This window comes from Leptodactylus fuscus, chromosome 8 (genome assembly GCF_031893055.1).
Source record: "Leptodactylus fuscus isolate aLepFus1 chromosome 8, aLepFus1.hap2, whole genome shotgun sequence".
Lineage (NCBI taxonomy): Eukaryota > Metazoa > Chordata > Amphibia > Anura > Leptodactylidae > Leptodactylus > Leptodactylus fuscus.
In genome coordinates this window covers 40536050-40552665 of record NC_134272.1, presented here as the reverse complement: position 1 = coordinate 40552665, position 16616 = coordinate 40536050, and the positions used below count along the sequence as shown (strand labels likewise).

At 44.1% G+C, this 16616-nt stretch overlaps 1 protein-coding gene across 1 annotated transcript in view; it reads left to right on the top strand.

Moving 5' to 3' along the window:
- The window catches only part of GLS (glutaminase), a 267993-nt gene that overhangs the window by 238782 nt on the left and 12595 nt on the right, over window positions 1–16616 (top strand). The window contains exons 15-17 of the mRNA XM_075285137.1: window positions 5266–5327; window positions 9558–9634; window positions 10379–10442. Coding sequence (XP_075141238.1) covers window positions 5266–5327; window positions 9558–9634; window positions 10379–10442 — 203 coding nt within the window. The remainder of the gene's footprint in view (window positions 1–5265; window positions 5328–9557; window positions 9635–10378; window positions 10443–16616) is intronic.

Below are 16616 nucleotides of genomic sequence, written 5' to 3'. Positions count from 1 at the left end.
GTGGACTTTTGCAAGCGCAGTTATCCTCCAAAACCAGTGGATATGCAGGGGACAGGCATTGCGATAGCCACTAGCTATAAGTGCCTGGGTGTGCTTCTCAGTAATAAGCTGGACTGGCCTGATCACCTGGATGCACTGTATAGAAAGGGCCACAGCAGCCTGCTTAGGAGGTTGAGGGATTTTGGAGTCCAGGGGGCACTTCTTGGGGCCTTTTTCACTTCTATAGTAGCAACAGCTTTCATCTTCGAAGTGGCCTGCTGGGGGAGTAGCATATCAACCAGGGATAGGAATAGGCCCAAGAAGCTGATTAGAAGGGCCAGCTCTATCCTGGGGAGCCCCCTGGACCCAGTGTGGGTAGTGGGTGACAAAAGGATAGTGTCTATAGAGAGTTCCATGCTGGAGAATAACTTCCATTCCATGCCTGAGACTGCGATAGCACTGGGCAAGACTGTCAGGGTGTACAAGCAACACCGAACTAAGTGGAGATTATTCCATACAGAGCATTGAAAGATCTTTAAGTTGTAATATCCCTTTTACTACTTTTTTTTTACCTTTTCCTGGGAGGCTTCAATAGGCTTTTTTTTTAAATCAGATACTTTTTATTAACCAACTTTTCTTTACATAAAAACAACCAAACGACAAAACAACATTAACGTAACATTAATACAAGGTAAATATGGAGACATTATCCAACATGCGTAGGGGGACTGTCCATTAGGATCCCCCACTAAAACTCCCTAACATCCTTCGATTCATAGCAAAGAATAGCATTCTAGGGATCAAGAAGCAGGTAGAGTAGAAATGAGAGATCTATCAGAGATGAGGAAGGAAGACCAGGTGTATCCAACCATGGCCCCCAAATATTTTCACATTTAGTTTGGGCCTTTCTCTGTATATATACTTCTCTCTCCAGCAGTGGCGTAACTAGGAATGGCGGGGCCCCGTGGCGAACTTTTGACATGGGGCCCCCCCGACACCGAAGATCTCGACCGAGTGCCTCCTACGCATTCCTGCGCGCTCTATTATGACCAATAGTGGACCCTGCACACAGTATTATGCCCACTGTGGCCCCTGCACACAGTATTATGCCCCATAGTGGCCCCTGCACACAGTATTATGCCACATAGTGGCCCCTGCACACAGTATTATGCCCCATAGTGGCCCCTGCACACAGTATTATGCCCCATAGTGGCCCCTGCACACAGTATTATGCCACATAGTGGCCCCTGCACACAGTATTATGCCCCATAGTGGCCCCTGCACACAGTATTATGTCCCATAGTGGCCCCTGCACACAGTATTATGCCCCATAGTGGCCCCTGCACACAGTATTATGCCCCATAGTGGCCCCTGTATACAGTATTATGCCCCATAGTGGCCACTGCACACAGTATTATGTCCCATAGTGACCCCTACAGGACTAAATACTGTCACGTCACCCGCTGACCGCTATACCAGGACAATTGTGGATAAAAAATCTGGTCATGTGCATTACAATTTAGTAACTCCATGTGCCTCATATTAATAGCAGTTAACCCCATCATGTCCCTCACATTAACCCTTGTGTACCTCACATAAGAGTTACTGATATGTGAGAGACATGGAGGTAATAATAAAGTATCTTCATTATTATTACCCCCATATGTCTCACATTACAGTAACTCTTATGGTGAGGCACACAGGGGTTAATGTGAGGGACATGATAGGGTTAACTGCTATTAATATGAGGCACATGGAGTTACTAAAACAAAAGTAATCACCCCAAATGCCTGATATTAATAAGTATAGTAACCCCAGTATGTACCTGTGTATCTTTAGTTTCATTTTCCTGGAGCAGCAGCTTCTTCTTCTCCTCTTGAGTGCAGGACGGCAGGAGCTCGGCAGGGATAAGCCCCGCATCCTGGGCTCTCCTCAGCCCTCTCATTGGTGGGCAGAGGACAGGCAGAGAAAAGGAGGGGGGGGAGAGAGAGGGGGAGCGTCCTGAAGCGCTGAGAGGAGCCAGACCTGCAGCTCCTGTGTGTCAGCCGTTGCTGCAGCTTCGGGGCCCCCTGTTGGTGAAAAGTATTCCACCAAAAGGGGGCCCCGATCATTATACTCGGGGGTCCGAAAAGACCTCCGAGAATAATGGTAGCAGCTGTCACCGGGCCCCTAATGTCCCGGGCCCTGTGGCAGCTGCCTCTGCTGCTATGGTGGTAGTTACGCCACTGCTCTCCAGCCTAATAGTATTATTGACTCTGGATATTAATTCCACTAGAGAGGGAGGGCTCGGGTCCAACCAATGATATGAGATCAGTTTTCTTGCCTGGTACAATACCCTAGACAACCCTATTAATTCCAGAATTTCTGGGTCCATCCCCTCCCCCAAATGACCTAGAAGGCAAACTAACGGTGAGAGCAGAAGGGCAAAAGAGTATCGGTTAACTCCCGACACTCCCACATCATATGCAGGAGATGTGCAGGTTTCATACTACTGTGGAGACATTTGGCATCAGAACGAATATGCATGTGGAATAGAGATGAGCGAGTACTGTTCGGATCAGCTGATCCGAACAGCACGCTCGCATAGAAATGAATGGATGTAGCCGGCACGTGGGGGGTTAAGCGGCCGGCTGCCGTCAAAGCGGAAGTACCAGGTGCATCCATTCATTTCTATGGAGCGTGCTGTTCGGATCGGCTGATCCGAACAGTACTCACTCATCTCTAATGTGGAACTATTTCTATGGTGTCTTATAGACCCTATGCAACAGATAAATATGAGACAGTCTCTGCGCTTCACTAGGGGACATTATAGGGGTCAGGGCTTCTCCCCATGTTTCCTCGTCTACTACACCAACATCAATCTCCTCCTTTCCCTAGTCTTCTCCAGATAGTCCTCCAAGTAGGCCAGTAATAACTGTCGGTATAGTGCAGATATCATTCCCATAGTAATAGATCCCATAGGAATATTTTGTAATGCGGGGTACAGTTCAACTATCAGGGCGGTAGGTCTACTCTGGGCATGGAAAGCATGACGAAGCTGGAGATACTGATAAAACCAAGTCACTCTGAAGGTCTGAAAAAGTCTTAAATATCCCATTATCTAAGATATGACTAAGGGACAGGACACCCTTATCCCTCCGCCTCTCGAAGCCCGTTAGCACAGTAAATTCAGTCAAGCGAGTATTATGCCACAGAGGAGTAAATGTAGTAAAACCATAAGTACCTAACAGCTTTTGCCACTATCCCAAACCTTGTACTGTATAAGAGGGCTAACGTGGGGAGTCGAGAACGAGCTGTCGGTAGGGGACCAGCCTCAAAAACAGCCACTGGAACAGTCCAAGAGGTATCTTGCACACATAGATGGCCAGATCGTAATGAGCCAAGGGGTAATCCCCAGCCCTGAAGCTGCTGCAATTGCGCTGCCAGAAAGTAAATCCAGGCATTCGGAACTGCTAAGCCCTCCTCCGTTTTGTCCCGGCGTAGTGCCTCTACACTGATGCGCGCTCCCTTCTTCTGCCAAATTAATTCTCTAAAAATACTGTGAATTTTCCTAAAGTATTGCATTGGTATCCACACCTGAGAATTTTGTTGGAGATATAATAGTTGTGGCATAAGGACCATTTTAAGTAGGTTACAATGCCCTACAGCTGAAAGGGGGAGTTTAGACCAGGAGTCAGCCGGCAGCTGGTCAGCCGGTAACAAAAACGATTTGTTCCAATTTATTCATAGTCCAGACCAAGCCCCAAAATCCTGTATTATAGCCATTACCTATGAGAGTGAGGAAGTCACATCCCTCAGATATAAAAGCATGTCATCCGCATACAGCGATACTTTTTCTTCTAGGTCACCACATCGGAAGCCCACAAAATCCAAGGCGTCCTGCAAAATGCAGGCTAGGGGTTCAATAGCTAGAGCAAATAAGGGAGACGGTGGGCAGCCCTGTCTGGTGCCCCTGCCCAATTGAATGCGCTGCGACAACATCCCGTTCACCTGCAGTCTGTCCCCCGGGAGATGATATAGCAATTGGGCGTAGGTTAAGAACTGAGATCTGAACCCGTCGCCCTTAGGACAGCCCATAAATAAGTCCACTCGACTTATGCACTTGTCCACGCGGCGGTCGTCAAGTGGAACTTTGTGCAAAGCGCGGAACTTAGGGCCCGCCAGATGTTACGGCACATGTGCAGGTGCAAGGCATGGACGGCACACTGGGAGAAGTAGGGACGGCATAGCGAGGTGCCGCAGTTGCCAGCAGGTCACAGAAGGCCTGAGTCTCCACAAGCTGGGACGGCAACATCTCCTGGGCCAGCATGATTAAGATGAGGCCGTTGAAGGCTTGGGCATGTGGGTGGGTTGCGCTGTACTTCTGCCGGCGATGAAAGGCCTGGGAGATGGGGAGTTGCTGGGAAGAGGCGCATGATGGTGCAGGCAAAAGGAGCAGTGGCAGGAAAAGGGGAGGATGAGGGTGAACTCCCCAAAGTGTCAGAGGCAGATGTGGAGGTGACCTGGCTGGTGGTCTGGACTGCAGCGCCAGCACTGGCGTCACTGAGGACGGGTTGCTGGTCCACAACAACTAAATCACCCGGAGATGGCGGATGCTCCAGTGTTTGGGCATTGAACACACAAAGTCGTTTGGTAGCTCCTGGGATTGGTGAAGTGGTTGGGACAGTTAAAAAAAACCTGAAAACATCTCCTGGGAGGGGGCAAATGTGAGATGACTGTGCTGGGAAGATTGGGCATGTTGGCAGGAAGAGGACTTGAGGTAGTGGCTGACTGGCTGGTGGATAAGGAGCTGTAAGCATTATCCGCTAGCCATTGTAACACCTGTTCCTGGTGCTCGGTCCTGTTCAGTGTGGTACCCTGCTTAACGCAGATATCAAGTCAGGGATTCTGATGAGCGCATGCTAATGTTTCTTTAGCTTAAAATTTGGGTTTCTGTCCATACAATTGGGGAGGAAAGAAGGTTTCCAGGTATTTTTCCACTTTCATAGAGGTTTTTTTTTGAGTGTTGAAAGTGTCTAGTTGATAGGCTGTGATAGTGGGGTAAAACTGTGTCCCCATGCTTCCCCTGCTGTCCCAGTTGAGGTGTTGTCATCATTTGCTGAGGTGTCATAGTGGACTTGGTGACCCTCCTGAGTCGAATAGTGGTTTCCCCTGAAACCAGCATTTTTTCCCTGAAGACTATAATGGGATTCGATATTCGTTCGAATAGTTGAATATTGAAGGGCTATTTCAATCGAATATTTCACTGTTCGCTCATCTCTAAATATCATTATTTTATCTTTTTAGGTGAAATCTGTGATAAATCTACTGTTTGCTGCATATACTGGAGATGTATCTGCACTGAGAAGGTAAATTGAATAGAATTAAACTGGAATGCATTGAAAACTAGATGTTATACTGTAATTTGTTGTAGAAAAAGCCTCATCTAATTTTCACCCATTCTCCAATCCCTATGGGTGCTGTGGCCATCAGCTATCTTACTAGACTGCCTTGCCCTCGAGATGGATGTGTGTCTCATTTCATAAATGTTTAAAGGGACTCTATCACCTCCCTCAAGTATATTCAACTGACACCACTGCATTGCAGAGCACATTACAGTGACAAACAACATAACTTTGTATGTCTTTCTATTTATGCCACTCTTGTAGATTTGAAGAAAAATGACTTTGAAGTCTTAAGCAAATGAGGCAGTTGGTGCACTTGCGGGGTCTTTAAATTTGGGAGCACTGCTCATGCTGCTTAGGTGGGATGGGTGATGTCAAAGCAATGGGAGGACTAATTCCTATATCAAGATGTTGCGCAGGAAAGGAGTAGTAAAGCTCTGCATGGCAAGAGTAGTGCTTCAGGTATCTAAAGGTCCACCCAGAGAACCAACTGCCATCACATGTTGTTTTTCTCCAAATCAACAAAAGTGACATGCATAATGGAGATACGTTGTTTATTACTGTGATATGCTCTGTAACACAGTGCTGACAAACCTCCTTTAAGCCATGTCCTCCGGGGGGTACACATTACACTCACCTGCTGCATTGTACAGTATTAGCATAATGCATTTTGACAAATAAACTTGGACGGCACATTAACCTGTGCTTCACATTTTCAATACACAGCCGTTCCAGGCTGCCCCAACATCAGATCATCAATGTCCTACGGACATTGCATACAATGATGAATGCGGACAGTGGTGAAGAGGGCCTTCCACTCCCTGCTTCACCATTCTTCCCTGGGAGCTGTAGGCGCGATGTGATGACATCTCTTACATTGCACCCACAGCTCCTGAAGACTCCAGTCCCGAGACAGCGGGAGAGTGAGGAGAAGTGAGTATTTGTTTTTTGTTTTTGTTTTTTTTGTCTGGTAGAAGAGGAACAACTGCAGAAGGATTTCCCTGCCCTCTGCTTTTTCCACGTCCTCTGGCCAGGGTGGCACTTTAGTTGCAGAGGACGTATATAATACATCCTTGTTACCAATGCTGATTTCTTAAGATCCCTTAATCCTTTGACCTTCATTTTAAAGATGATAGCCCTACAGACCCAGAGCAATTGTTTGGTATTTAGATCCCAATGCAGATCTCAATTCCTGACAGTGTTTTTAACAACAAATTCCTCTGAATCTGTAAGGGCTATAATGATGATCTTTACATCATTTTAAAGACGAGATTCTGGTCTTTAAAATGAATCCAAGGTAATCTTCATAGCTTGAAGGGATCCTGAGATACCAAGCTCTAAATTGTCCTGCCCCACTAGCCTCACCAGCATCATAAAGCTGCTGATGGAGGAAGAAAGAAGGAACAGAGCTGCAGACTGCAGAGACTATGACAAATCATCATTGTCTGTGCTTAACCTGTATGTGACCCCAGAGAGAGAGGTAGCAAGAACTTATGCCATGTTGTCCCCTCTCCTATCAGAGAGCACACTATATTTTTGGTTTCTGATTGTCACATAAAGGGATAATGTGATACCCTTCTGAGCCTAATCACAGGGAGTGTTATTCTGTAATAACTCTCTGAACAAAACCTGGAAGTCTTTGGTGCTGCGACTTGGACGATGGTAAACATCTGGGTCACAGCGCCAAAAGACTTGCTCCAAACACTTACACAACACATACAAAAAGTCATCAATAAGATTTACATTTGACCCTGTCCCTACCTCTCTAGTGATATCTGTTACACGCTAAATAATAGCAATAACGATTATTACTAGAGATTAACATATAAAAGTTTCTGACAGGCAGAAACATTCCATCAGTGAGATAACACATTGTTACCCATTGAATGTCACCGCATAAAATTCCAGGATTTTGGCAGTAGGCCCACTAATGTATTAAAACGGTCCTGAATAAGGCTTAGTTCACATGTAAATAACGTGTGGCTTATTTTGGCACCAGAAAAAAACGCTTCCTAATTAGGAAGCATTTTTTAGACCTTGCCCCGCTTTTTGTGGAGTGTTTTTTTTTTTTTTTTTTTTTGTTTTTTTTTTAAATCGCTTCCAAAAGGTTCCAGGCTGTTTTCCCATCCTTTAAAGAAAACGGGCTGCAAAAAACGCATTGCGTTTTTTGCCGCGCGGTTTTTTTGTAAAACCGTTTTGCACTTCCCATTCACTTCTATTGCTTTCTTCAGGTGGAAAACACCTGAAGAAAGGTCATGTCGCTTCTTTTTCTCTGCTAGCAGAAAAATCTGCTATCAGAAAGAAAAAAGCTAGCAGTCTACATAAACTAACATTGTATGGAGGAGGATTATGACGTGGATTCCGCTGTCAAAATCCTCCTCCATGTCCCCGTGTGAACCAGCCCTAAGGGTGTGGTCGGATGCACAAGCTGTACGTGTCTTTAGTTAGCCTCCGCCAACTCTAGCCTAGATGACTGTTCCTTATTCAGCACGTCACATCATAGGTGATGCACGGATGATGTGGTGCCAACTGTTAGGAGGTGGTAGGTGGAACTGAGAGGGAGCCACTTGATGTCTTTAAAATTTATGAAATCACAAATTGCTGTGTACTCACACTCCTGAACGTTTTGGGGATTGTAGTGTAGGTGCAGCAACCATAAGGAGAGAATTAAACTAGGGCTGTCTATTTTCATTTTCCAGGGAACCACATTTCACATTCTGGTGCTGCACTAGATATATCACTATTCCTGCATATCCCGATTTTTGCAGGAAATGTGAAGACATCCTTCACTAGTGTTTTTAGTCCACACACTTTATAATAGTGGGTATTTCTTTTGGGTGGGGATTTTATACACTTAAAATTTTCAGTGAAGTCTAGATTAACTCATTGACTCACAGTGATGTAGAAAATTACTGGATGGGACTGAAGACCCAGTTGTTCATCTTAGCAACAGTGACAAAGTTAGAGGTAAGTACAGAGTCCTTAAAAATTATTTCAGAAACTTAAGACAAGGACCTCTAATAAAATATTTTCTTAAATACTACTTGTAACGCATCCCACACCAGATAGGCAGTGGGGGATTAGTGAGGTGTACAAGTGATTTAAGAGCTAGTGTAGAAACAAGGTGTTTACTACAGGCTTTTCGGTAGGGTTGGGCTGCACCTTAGTGGGGAAGGTGCAGCGCTTTTGGAGAAGAAGTCGTTTTAAAGGTTGTTCTTCTACCAATACACATAAAGTAAATACATTTACTTGCTGTAGAGCCATGGTAGATTCATCCCTTCAAGTCCCTGTATTGAAAATGGGTGCTACAATAGTTATATGCTCCTATTCTTGTATAAATTGCACATGGGAACTATTTTACAGTTGTTTTTGTTGGCATTGTTCACGTTCTGTGCCCCCGTTGAAGAGCTATCGATGCCAGTACCATAGCTCTTCACTGTCAGAAGGGCATTTCTGACAGTCAATCAGGAATGCCCTTCCTCACAGTAGCATCTATTGCACTATACTGTGAAAGGGGGCGTTCCTTACAGCCCAGTAATGATGCTGAGCAGTGAGGAACAACCCCCCCCCCCCCCCAGTACTATCAGGAGGGGAGGGAGGCATTCCTCAGTGCTCTCACAGCACAGCGCAATAGACGCTTCTGTGAGGAAGGGCGTTCCTGACTGACTGTCAGAAATGCCCTTCTGACAGTAAAGAGCTACGGTATCGGCACTGAGAACTGTTCACCGGGGACACAGAACGTGAAAGCCGATTTCAGAACGTGAAAGCTGAATTCAGTGCACTGTCAGCTTTCTAGCGGTGTATAAAACCGTATGTGCCCCATGAGGTGAAAGTTCCTCTTTAAGTCCAACCTTTAACCCTACAGTGTTGATCCACAGGAAGGCAAATACTGTACATCCATCAGGCTGATGCCAATTGCCCGAGGGCAAAGGAATCCTTTATTTGCAGACTCCAAATCTTTCAATCAGTGTAAGATCCTGGATCAACTTATCTTCACCAAAAATCTAAAACATGTAATATTTTTCCTTTCTAAAAGGGTATTCAGAACTTGATTAGAGCATGTAGAGAATTGTAATAATACAAACAATGGCACCAAATACATAATTAGTCATATAAGTAGATACTGCTTGATTGGGGCAAAGAAAACATTGATCCCAGACCTCCCCCAAAATTAACATATTATTTTCTTTCTAGATTTGCCCTATCAGCAATGGACATGGAGCAACGTGACTATGATTCGCGTACAGCACTTCATGTAGCATCCGCAGAAGGTATGTATTCTTTATGTGTTTCAAACCATCAACTAGTGCTGTAAAGTTTGGAGTTTTTGTTCAAATATTGATCTGTAATAAGTGAAGAAAACATGAATCAGCATGGAGATTGGAATCTTTTTTTCTTCTATGAACTTGATGTGCACTGCAATAAGTGTCTGACCATACTCACTTAGTAGGAGTTTATCACAATCACATCTTCACCCATAACACAACCCGTAACTGTACAAACATGTACTTAACATGTACATCTTATGTACATCTCATGTACATCTTAACATGTACATGAGAAGATGACAAAATCATGACTCTAGCAATAATCATTGTACCTGTAATAAATGAAGACCATGAATCAGCACATAGATTGGGCCTGTACATCGTTGCTCATATTTATGTTTAAATTTTATTGCGGTAGGTGATTGTTAAATGCGGGGCAGTGATGAAGTGAGGGGGCTGGCAGGCATACATCTGGTCACTGAATGCCAGAGGGAGGTTGCCAAGAAGACATTCTGCCTTGGACCGGTTATGTTAATATAGTAAACTTTACACTTGGTGAAGTACTTTTACTTCCCTGCATAGATTTCTGAGAATTTGATGCAAGTTATTTTCAGCATAATTTATATTTAATATAAATTAAGTAGATTAAACACAGTATCTGTTTTCATAAGTTTAGTTTATAAACATAGGAGCATAGGTACAAAATGTTCTGTTTAATTCTTTTTTATGATTCTATTTTAAACTCAGGGCATGTAGAAGTTGTACGTTTTCTTCTTGAGGCATGTAAAGTTAACCCTTTCCCAAAAGACAGGTGAGTTTTATTAACTACCGCATGGAAAATACATACTATTTTGGGGCTTTTCTCTGTAATTGAATATTTAAAGTCAATTGAGTTATGGTAAATTGTTTAGATTCTTTCTATCTGGATGGAAAAAAAATCCAAGTCAAGTTGAGCACCCTGTGAGCAGAATGGCAGGGGGTGCAATGAAACATACCATACCAAATTTATATGCAAAAATGGGTGCCCTCAACACAAAAATATGAATAAAATATAACCTTTATTAATTAATACAATTAAAATAAGACCTGGGCAATGGGTCTGGATGCTAAGGTATGACCGTCAGCAATTCGTCACATGTACAGGTGAACTGTCATAAACAAAAATTGAGCAATGATAAAAGAGGAGGGAGTAAGGAACTGGAGACAAACACTAGTAGAGATTGTGGGTAAATACCCCCATACACGTGGATGCTGTTCTATTGTTACCAAACTGTACTCCCTCATTTGTGTTCAACTACTCCAGTACCTATCTCATGTACTCCCAACCTGCTCCAAAAAAACGATAAGACGGGGTTTCTATATTGAATACAAGGTGGCCGTTCTGATCTTCTGTGGACCACCTAGGTAAACTGATGACTCCATAGTCATCAAAGCTGCGGACAAAGGCGGCAATGTGGTCATTATGGATCGCAGCAATTATACTGTATCTCTATGTGTGACCGCATTTTGAATGACCCTAACAACTCTGACACGACCACCAATTTTGCTGATAATCTCAAAGGCATCCTAGACCAGGCTCGAACAGACGGCCTTATATCAACAAGGGAGTACCAGTATATGTGCCCTGTTCATCCCTGGGTCCCCTCTTTCTATAGCCTCCCCAAGATGCACAGGGCTAGCCCTCAAGGGCTGCCCCATTGTCTTTGGCATGGGGGGTTAACGGAGGGTGTTAGCAATAATTTAGATCTTATTTTGCACCCCTTCATTTTGGTTCTTCCCTCCTATGTCTGGGACACATTGGATGTCCTCCGTCAATTGGCGACACTGTCCACCTTGGATGTGGAAGCGCTCTACAGCTCCATACCCCATGATCGGGGGTGTGGGGCTGTAGAGCACTACCTGAAGGACCACTACACAGTTTGGGTACCACAATTGATTCATCCTAGATCTCCTCAATTTTGTACTTACACATAATGTGTTTCTTTTCAATGGCAGAGTGTATCATCAGCGGCGGGGCACCCCATTGCGGTACCCCGCCGCTCCAACCTATGCCAACATTTACTTAGGATGATGGGAGGAGTCTATGGTTTCTGGCCAACATCATGAAATGTGGGCCCAGCACATAGTGTTGTGGCTACGTTATATAGATGACATTGTCATCGTCTGGTCTGGGTCAGTCCCCTCCCCTACATTAAAGACACTTATTGTTTCTCTGATTCACTCTCGCCTTGACTACTGTAACTCCTTACTAATCGGTCTTCCTCTTACTAAACTCTCCCCTCTACAATCTATTCTCAATGCAGCGGCCAGGTTCATCTATCAGTCTAGACGCTACAGCGATGCCTCCGGTCTGTGTCAGTTGCTAGATTGGCTGCCTATTCATTATAGAATAAAATATAAAGTTATCACCCTCATCCACAAGGCTCTCCATAATGCTGCACCTCCCTACATTTCCTCCCTCATCTCTGCCTACCTCCCAACCCGTGCTCTCCGTTCACTCAATGACCTAAGACTTACATCCTCTATTATCAGAACCTCCCACGCTCGCATACAAGACTTCTCCCGAGCTGCACCACTTCTCTGGAATGCTCTATCCCAGACAATCAGATTGATTCCCAATTTCTACAGCTAGCAGCACAAACTAAAGACACATCTTTTCAGACAGTCCTACTGTAAACCCTTCCGTACCAAAATTAGTATTCCTAAAATGAACCCTCCTCTGTTCATGCTCCAACATTACCCCACATGATATGATGCCATTTCAGGCTAACTTTATATGTCCAGGCATCATCCACGTGTTAAAGGACATGACTGGTGATGGCTCATAAAGTTTTATATCTGTGTAACCTCTATTACAAAATTGTCTGACCACTCTATAAGCAATGCTACCTCCAATGCTGCCCCTGCTACCTTTTGTGCCACTCCCTTTACTTCATAGATTGTAAGCTCTAGCGAGCAGGGCCCTCAATCCCATTGTGTGAAATGATAATTTCTTTGTAATGTATCTTTTTGTCTATATTTGAACCCTACAAATTGTACTGTGCTGCGGAATATGTTGGCGCTATATAAATAAGATGTATTATTAGGGGGAAAAAACCAGGACAGTGATAGAGCGCTACTGTAGCAAAAACATCCAATTGTAATCACAAAGATAATCTAAAAGTCATCTTTATTGTGTTCCAAATGACAGTAAAAAAAATTGGCTATGCGTTTCGATGCCGATTCGGCGTCTTCTTCAGTCCACTATAAGAACAATCAGTGGTGAACCCAGCCTCTCTGCTGCCTGAGGCAGGCGATCAGAAGATGCCCCTTTTCCCCCGGTATTAAGTCCGGGGTGAGGGTGTTTATCTTTTGATTGTCCGCCTCAAGCAGCGGGGGATGGGGTGGGAGTGCTAGCGGCAACATTACAATAAATGCAATATGTTGTGCAGTAATACTCACAGGAGACGTCTTCCCACATTTCCCGTCTCTTCCCTTTGGACTGCCATGACCACTTCTTTCAGCTGTGACTTGACTCTATAGAGTTTGCAACACAGATATCTTTGACTCCTCACTTCTCCAAGTGCCCAACCCCCATATATTATTATGCCCCACAGCGGCCCCTGCAGGTTATATTATGTGGGGCATAATAGAGGTTGCAGGGGGGCTGCTGTGGGGCATAATACAGGTTGCAGGGGGGCCGCTGTAGGGCAAAATAGAGGTTGCAGAGGCCACAGTGAACCCTTCAAGCTCTGTTATGCCCCACAGTTGCCTCTGCCGCCACCTCCTCTTCACCCGACAGTAAGACGTCTTTTATTTTACTTTTTTTTTTTTTACCAAACTAGCGCAGGAGAAGGACCGCTCTGAAAACTGAAAGGTAGTCACAGTGCAGAGGGATCTACCCTATTCTCATTAGCACAAGGAAGTACAAGAAGCAATGGGATGAAACTAAAGGGAAAGAGATACAGATTAGACATTAGGAAAAACTTTCTGACAGTGAGGGTAGTGAGAGAGTGGAATAGGCTGCCACGGGAGGTGGTGGGCGCTCCATCAATGGAAATCTTCAAGCGGAATCTGGATAAACATATAGCTGGGATGATTTAGGAAAACCTGCACTCGCAGGGGGTTGGACCCGATGGCCCTTGAGGTCCCTTCCAACTCTACCATAAGAATAAGAATAAGAAAACAACCCCTCTCCTGCGCTAGTTTAGGGAAAAAAAAGTAACAAAAAAAAAAATCGCCACTGCTGCCACCCCCTCTGGAGAACAATAATACAGAAAACACGTACTGTATAAACACATAATGGTTTAAATACATAATAAAGATGCACAAAATCACAATCAGAAGTTGCACCCCGCAGGGTGTCAGGGCTCTTTATATCACTGAAAGAAATTGCAGACACCTGTGCTAATTAGTTTGGCAGGTGTGTCCAATTAAAGGAAAGACTACTTAAGAAGGATGTCCCACATTATTAAGCAGCCCATTCTGCCAAAATGGGAAAGAAAAATGATGTGTCAGCTGCTGAGAAGCAACAAATTGTGGAGTATTTAGGTCAAGGAATGACTACAATCAACATTGCCAAGACACTTCATCATGATCATCGCACAATCAAGAAGCATGTTGCTGATAAGGGAAAATTGAGGAATCTTTCCAACAGACAATTACGTCAGGTTAAAAGAGCAACTGCAAAAATGCCTTGTCATAGCAGCAGACACGTTTTTGAAGCTGCTGGTGCTTCCAACGTCCCCTGAACAACAAGATGCAGGGTCCTTCAGAGGTTTGCAGCTGTGCGTAAGCCTGGATGAGCGTAAGCTAGTAGTCTGAGAATTAGAATGTATATCCCACTGCTTTTTTGTGGGTACACACCGTGACAACCTGGATGAAGCGTATATAGTGTATATGGGCTGAGAATTTCAGTTTATACCCCTTAGTTTAGGGGGGGGGGGGGAACACTGTTGAACCCTGGATTAAGCGTATATACAGTCCTATGAAAAAGTTTGGGCACCCCTATTAATCTTAATCATTTTTAGTTCTAAATATTTTGGTATTTGCAACAGCCATTTCAGTTTGATATATCTAATAACTGATGGACACAGTAATATTTCAGGATTGAAATGAGGTTTATTGTACTAACAGAAAATGCGCAATATGCATTAAACCAAAATTTGACCGGTGCAAAAGTATGGGCACCTCAACAGAAAAGTGACATTAATATTTAGTACATCCTCCTTTTGCAAAGATAACAGCCTCTAGTCGCTTCCTGTAGCTTTTAATCAGTTCCTGGATCCTGGATAAAGGTATTTTGGACAAACAATTCAAGTTCAGTTAAGTTAGATGGTCGCCGAGCATGGACAGCCCGCTTCAAATCATCCCACAGATGTTCAATGATATTCAGGTCTGGGGACTGGGATGGCCATTCCAGAACATTGTAATTGTTCCTCTGCATGAATGCCTGAGGATTTGGAGCGGTGTTTTGGATCATTGTCTTGCTGAAATATCCATCCCCGGCGTAACTTCAACTTCGTCACTGATTCTTGAACATTATTCTCAAGAATCTGCTGATACTGAGTGGAATCCATGCGACCCTCAACTTTAACAAGATTCCCGATGCCGGCATTGGCCACACAGCCCCAAAGCATGATGGAACCTCCACCAAATTTTACAGTGGGTAGCATGTGTTTTTCTTGGAATGCTGTTTCTTTTTGGACGCCATGCATAACGCCTTTTTTTATAACCAAACAACTCAATTTTTGTTTCCAAAATGAAGCTGCCTTGTCCAAATGTGCTTTTTCATACCTCAGGCAACTCTATTTGTGGCGTACGTGCAGAAACGGCTTCTTTCTCATCACTCTCCCATACAGCTTCTCCTTGTGCAAAGTGCGCTGTATAGTTGACCGATGCACAGTGACACCATCTGCAGCAAGATGATGCTGCAGCTCTTTGGAGGTGGTCTGTGGATTGTCCTTGACTGTTCTCACCGTTCTTCTTCTCTGCCTTTCTGATATTTTTCTTGGCCTGCCACTTCTGGGCTTAACAAGAACTGTCCCTGTGGTCTTCCATTTCCTTACTATGTTCCTCACAGTGGAAACTGACAGGTTAAATCTCTGAGACAACGTTTTGTATCCTTCCCCTGAACAACTATGTTGAACAATCCTTGTTTTCAGATCATTTGAGAGCGGGCTGTCCATGTTCGGCGGCCATCAAACTTAACTGAACTTGAATTGTTTTGTAGAAAGAAATGGTCCAAAATACCTTCATCCAGGATCCAGGAACTGATTAAAAGCTACAGGAAGCGACTAGAGGCTGTTATCTTTGCAAAAGGAGGATGTACTAAATATTAATGTCACTTTTCTGTTGAGGTGCCCATATTTTTGCACCGGTCAAATTTTGGTTTAATGCATATTGCGCATTTTCTGTTAGTACAATAAACCTCATTTTAATCCTGAAATATTACTGTGTCCATCAGTTATTAGATATATCAAACTGAAATGGCTGTTGCAAACACCAAAATATTTAGAACTAAAAATGATTAAGATTAATAGGGGTGCCCAAACTTTTTCATAGGACTGTATCCCCACCACGGAAAGCACAATCAAGAAGTATGTAGCTGATTCACAGAACACACTGATAAGGGAAAATTGAGGACTCTTTCCAACAGACAATTACGTCAGGTTAAAAGAGCAACTGAAAAAATGCCTTGTCATAGCAGCAGACACGTTTTTGAAGCTACTGGTGCCTCCAACGTCTCCCGAACAACAAGATGCAGGGTCCTTCAGAAGTTTGCAGCTGTGCGTAAGCCACCCTGTCGACCTCCTCTATCCACTGCACACAAGCAGAAACGGCTCCAGTGGGCCAAACAATACATGAAATACAGAGAGGGGCACTGAGCCGACCAATGTGTAGAAATGATGGGTGAAAGGTAGGTAAGCAAAAAATTGGCCGCTCACCTGGAAGAGTTGTGTGTGACACAACAAGTCTGTGACGTATAATATTGGAAGCAACAGGG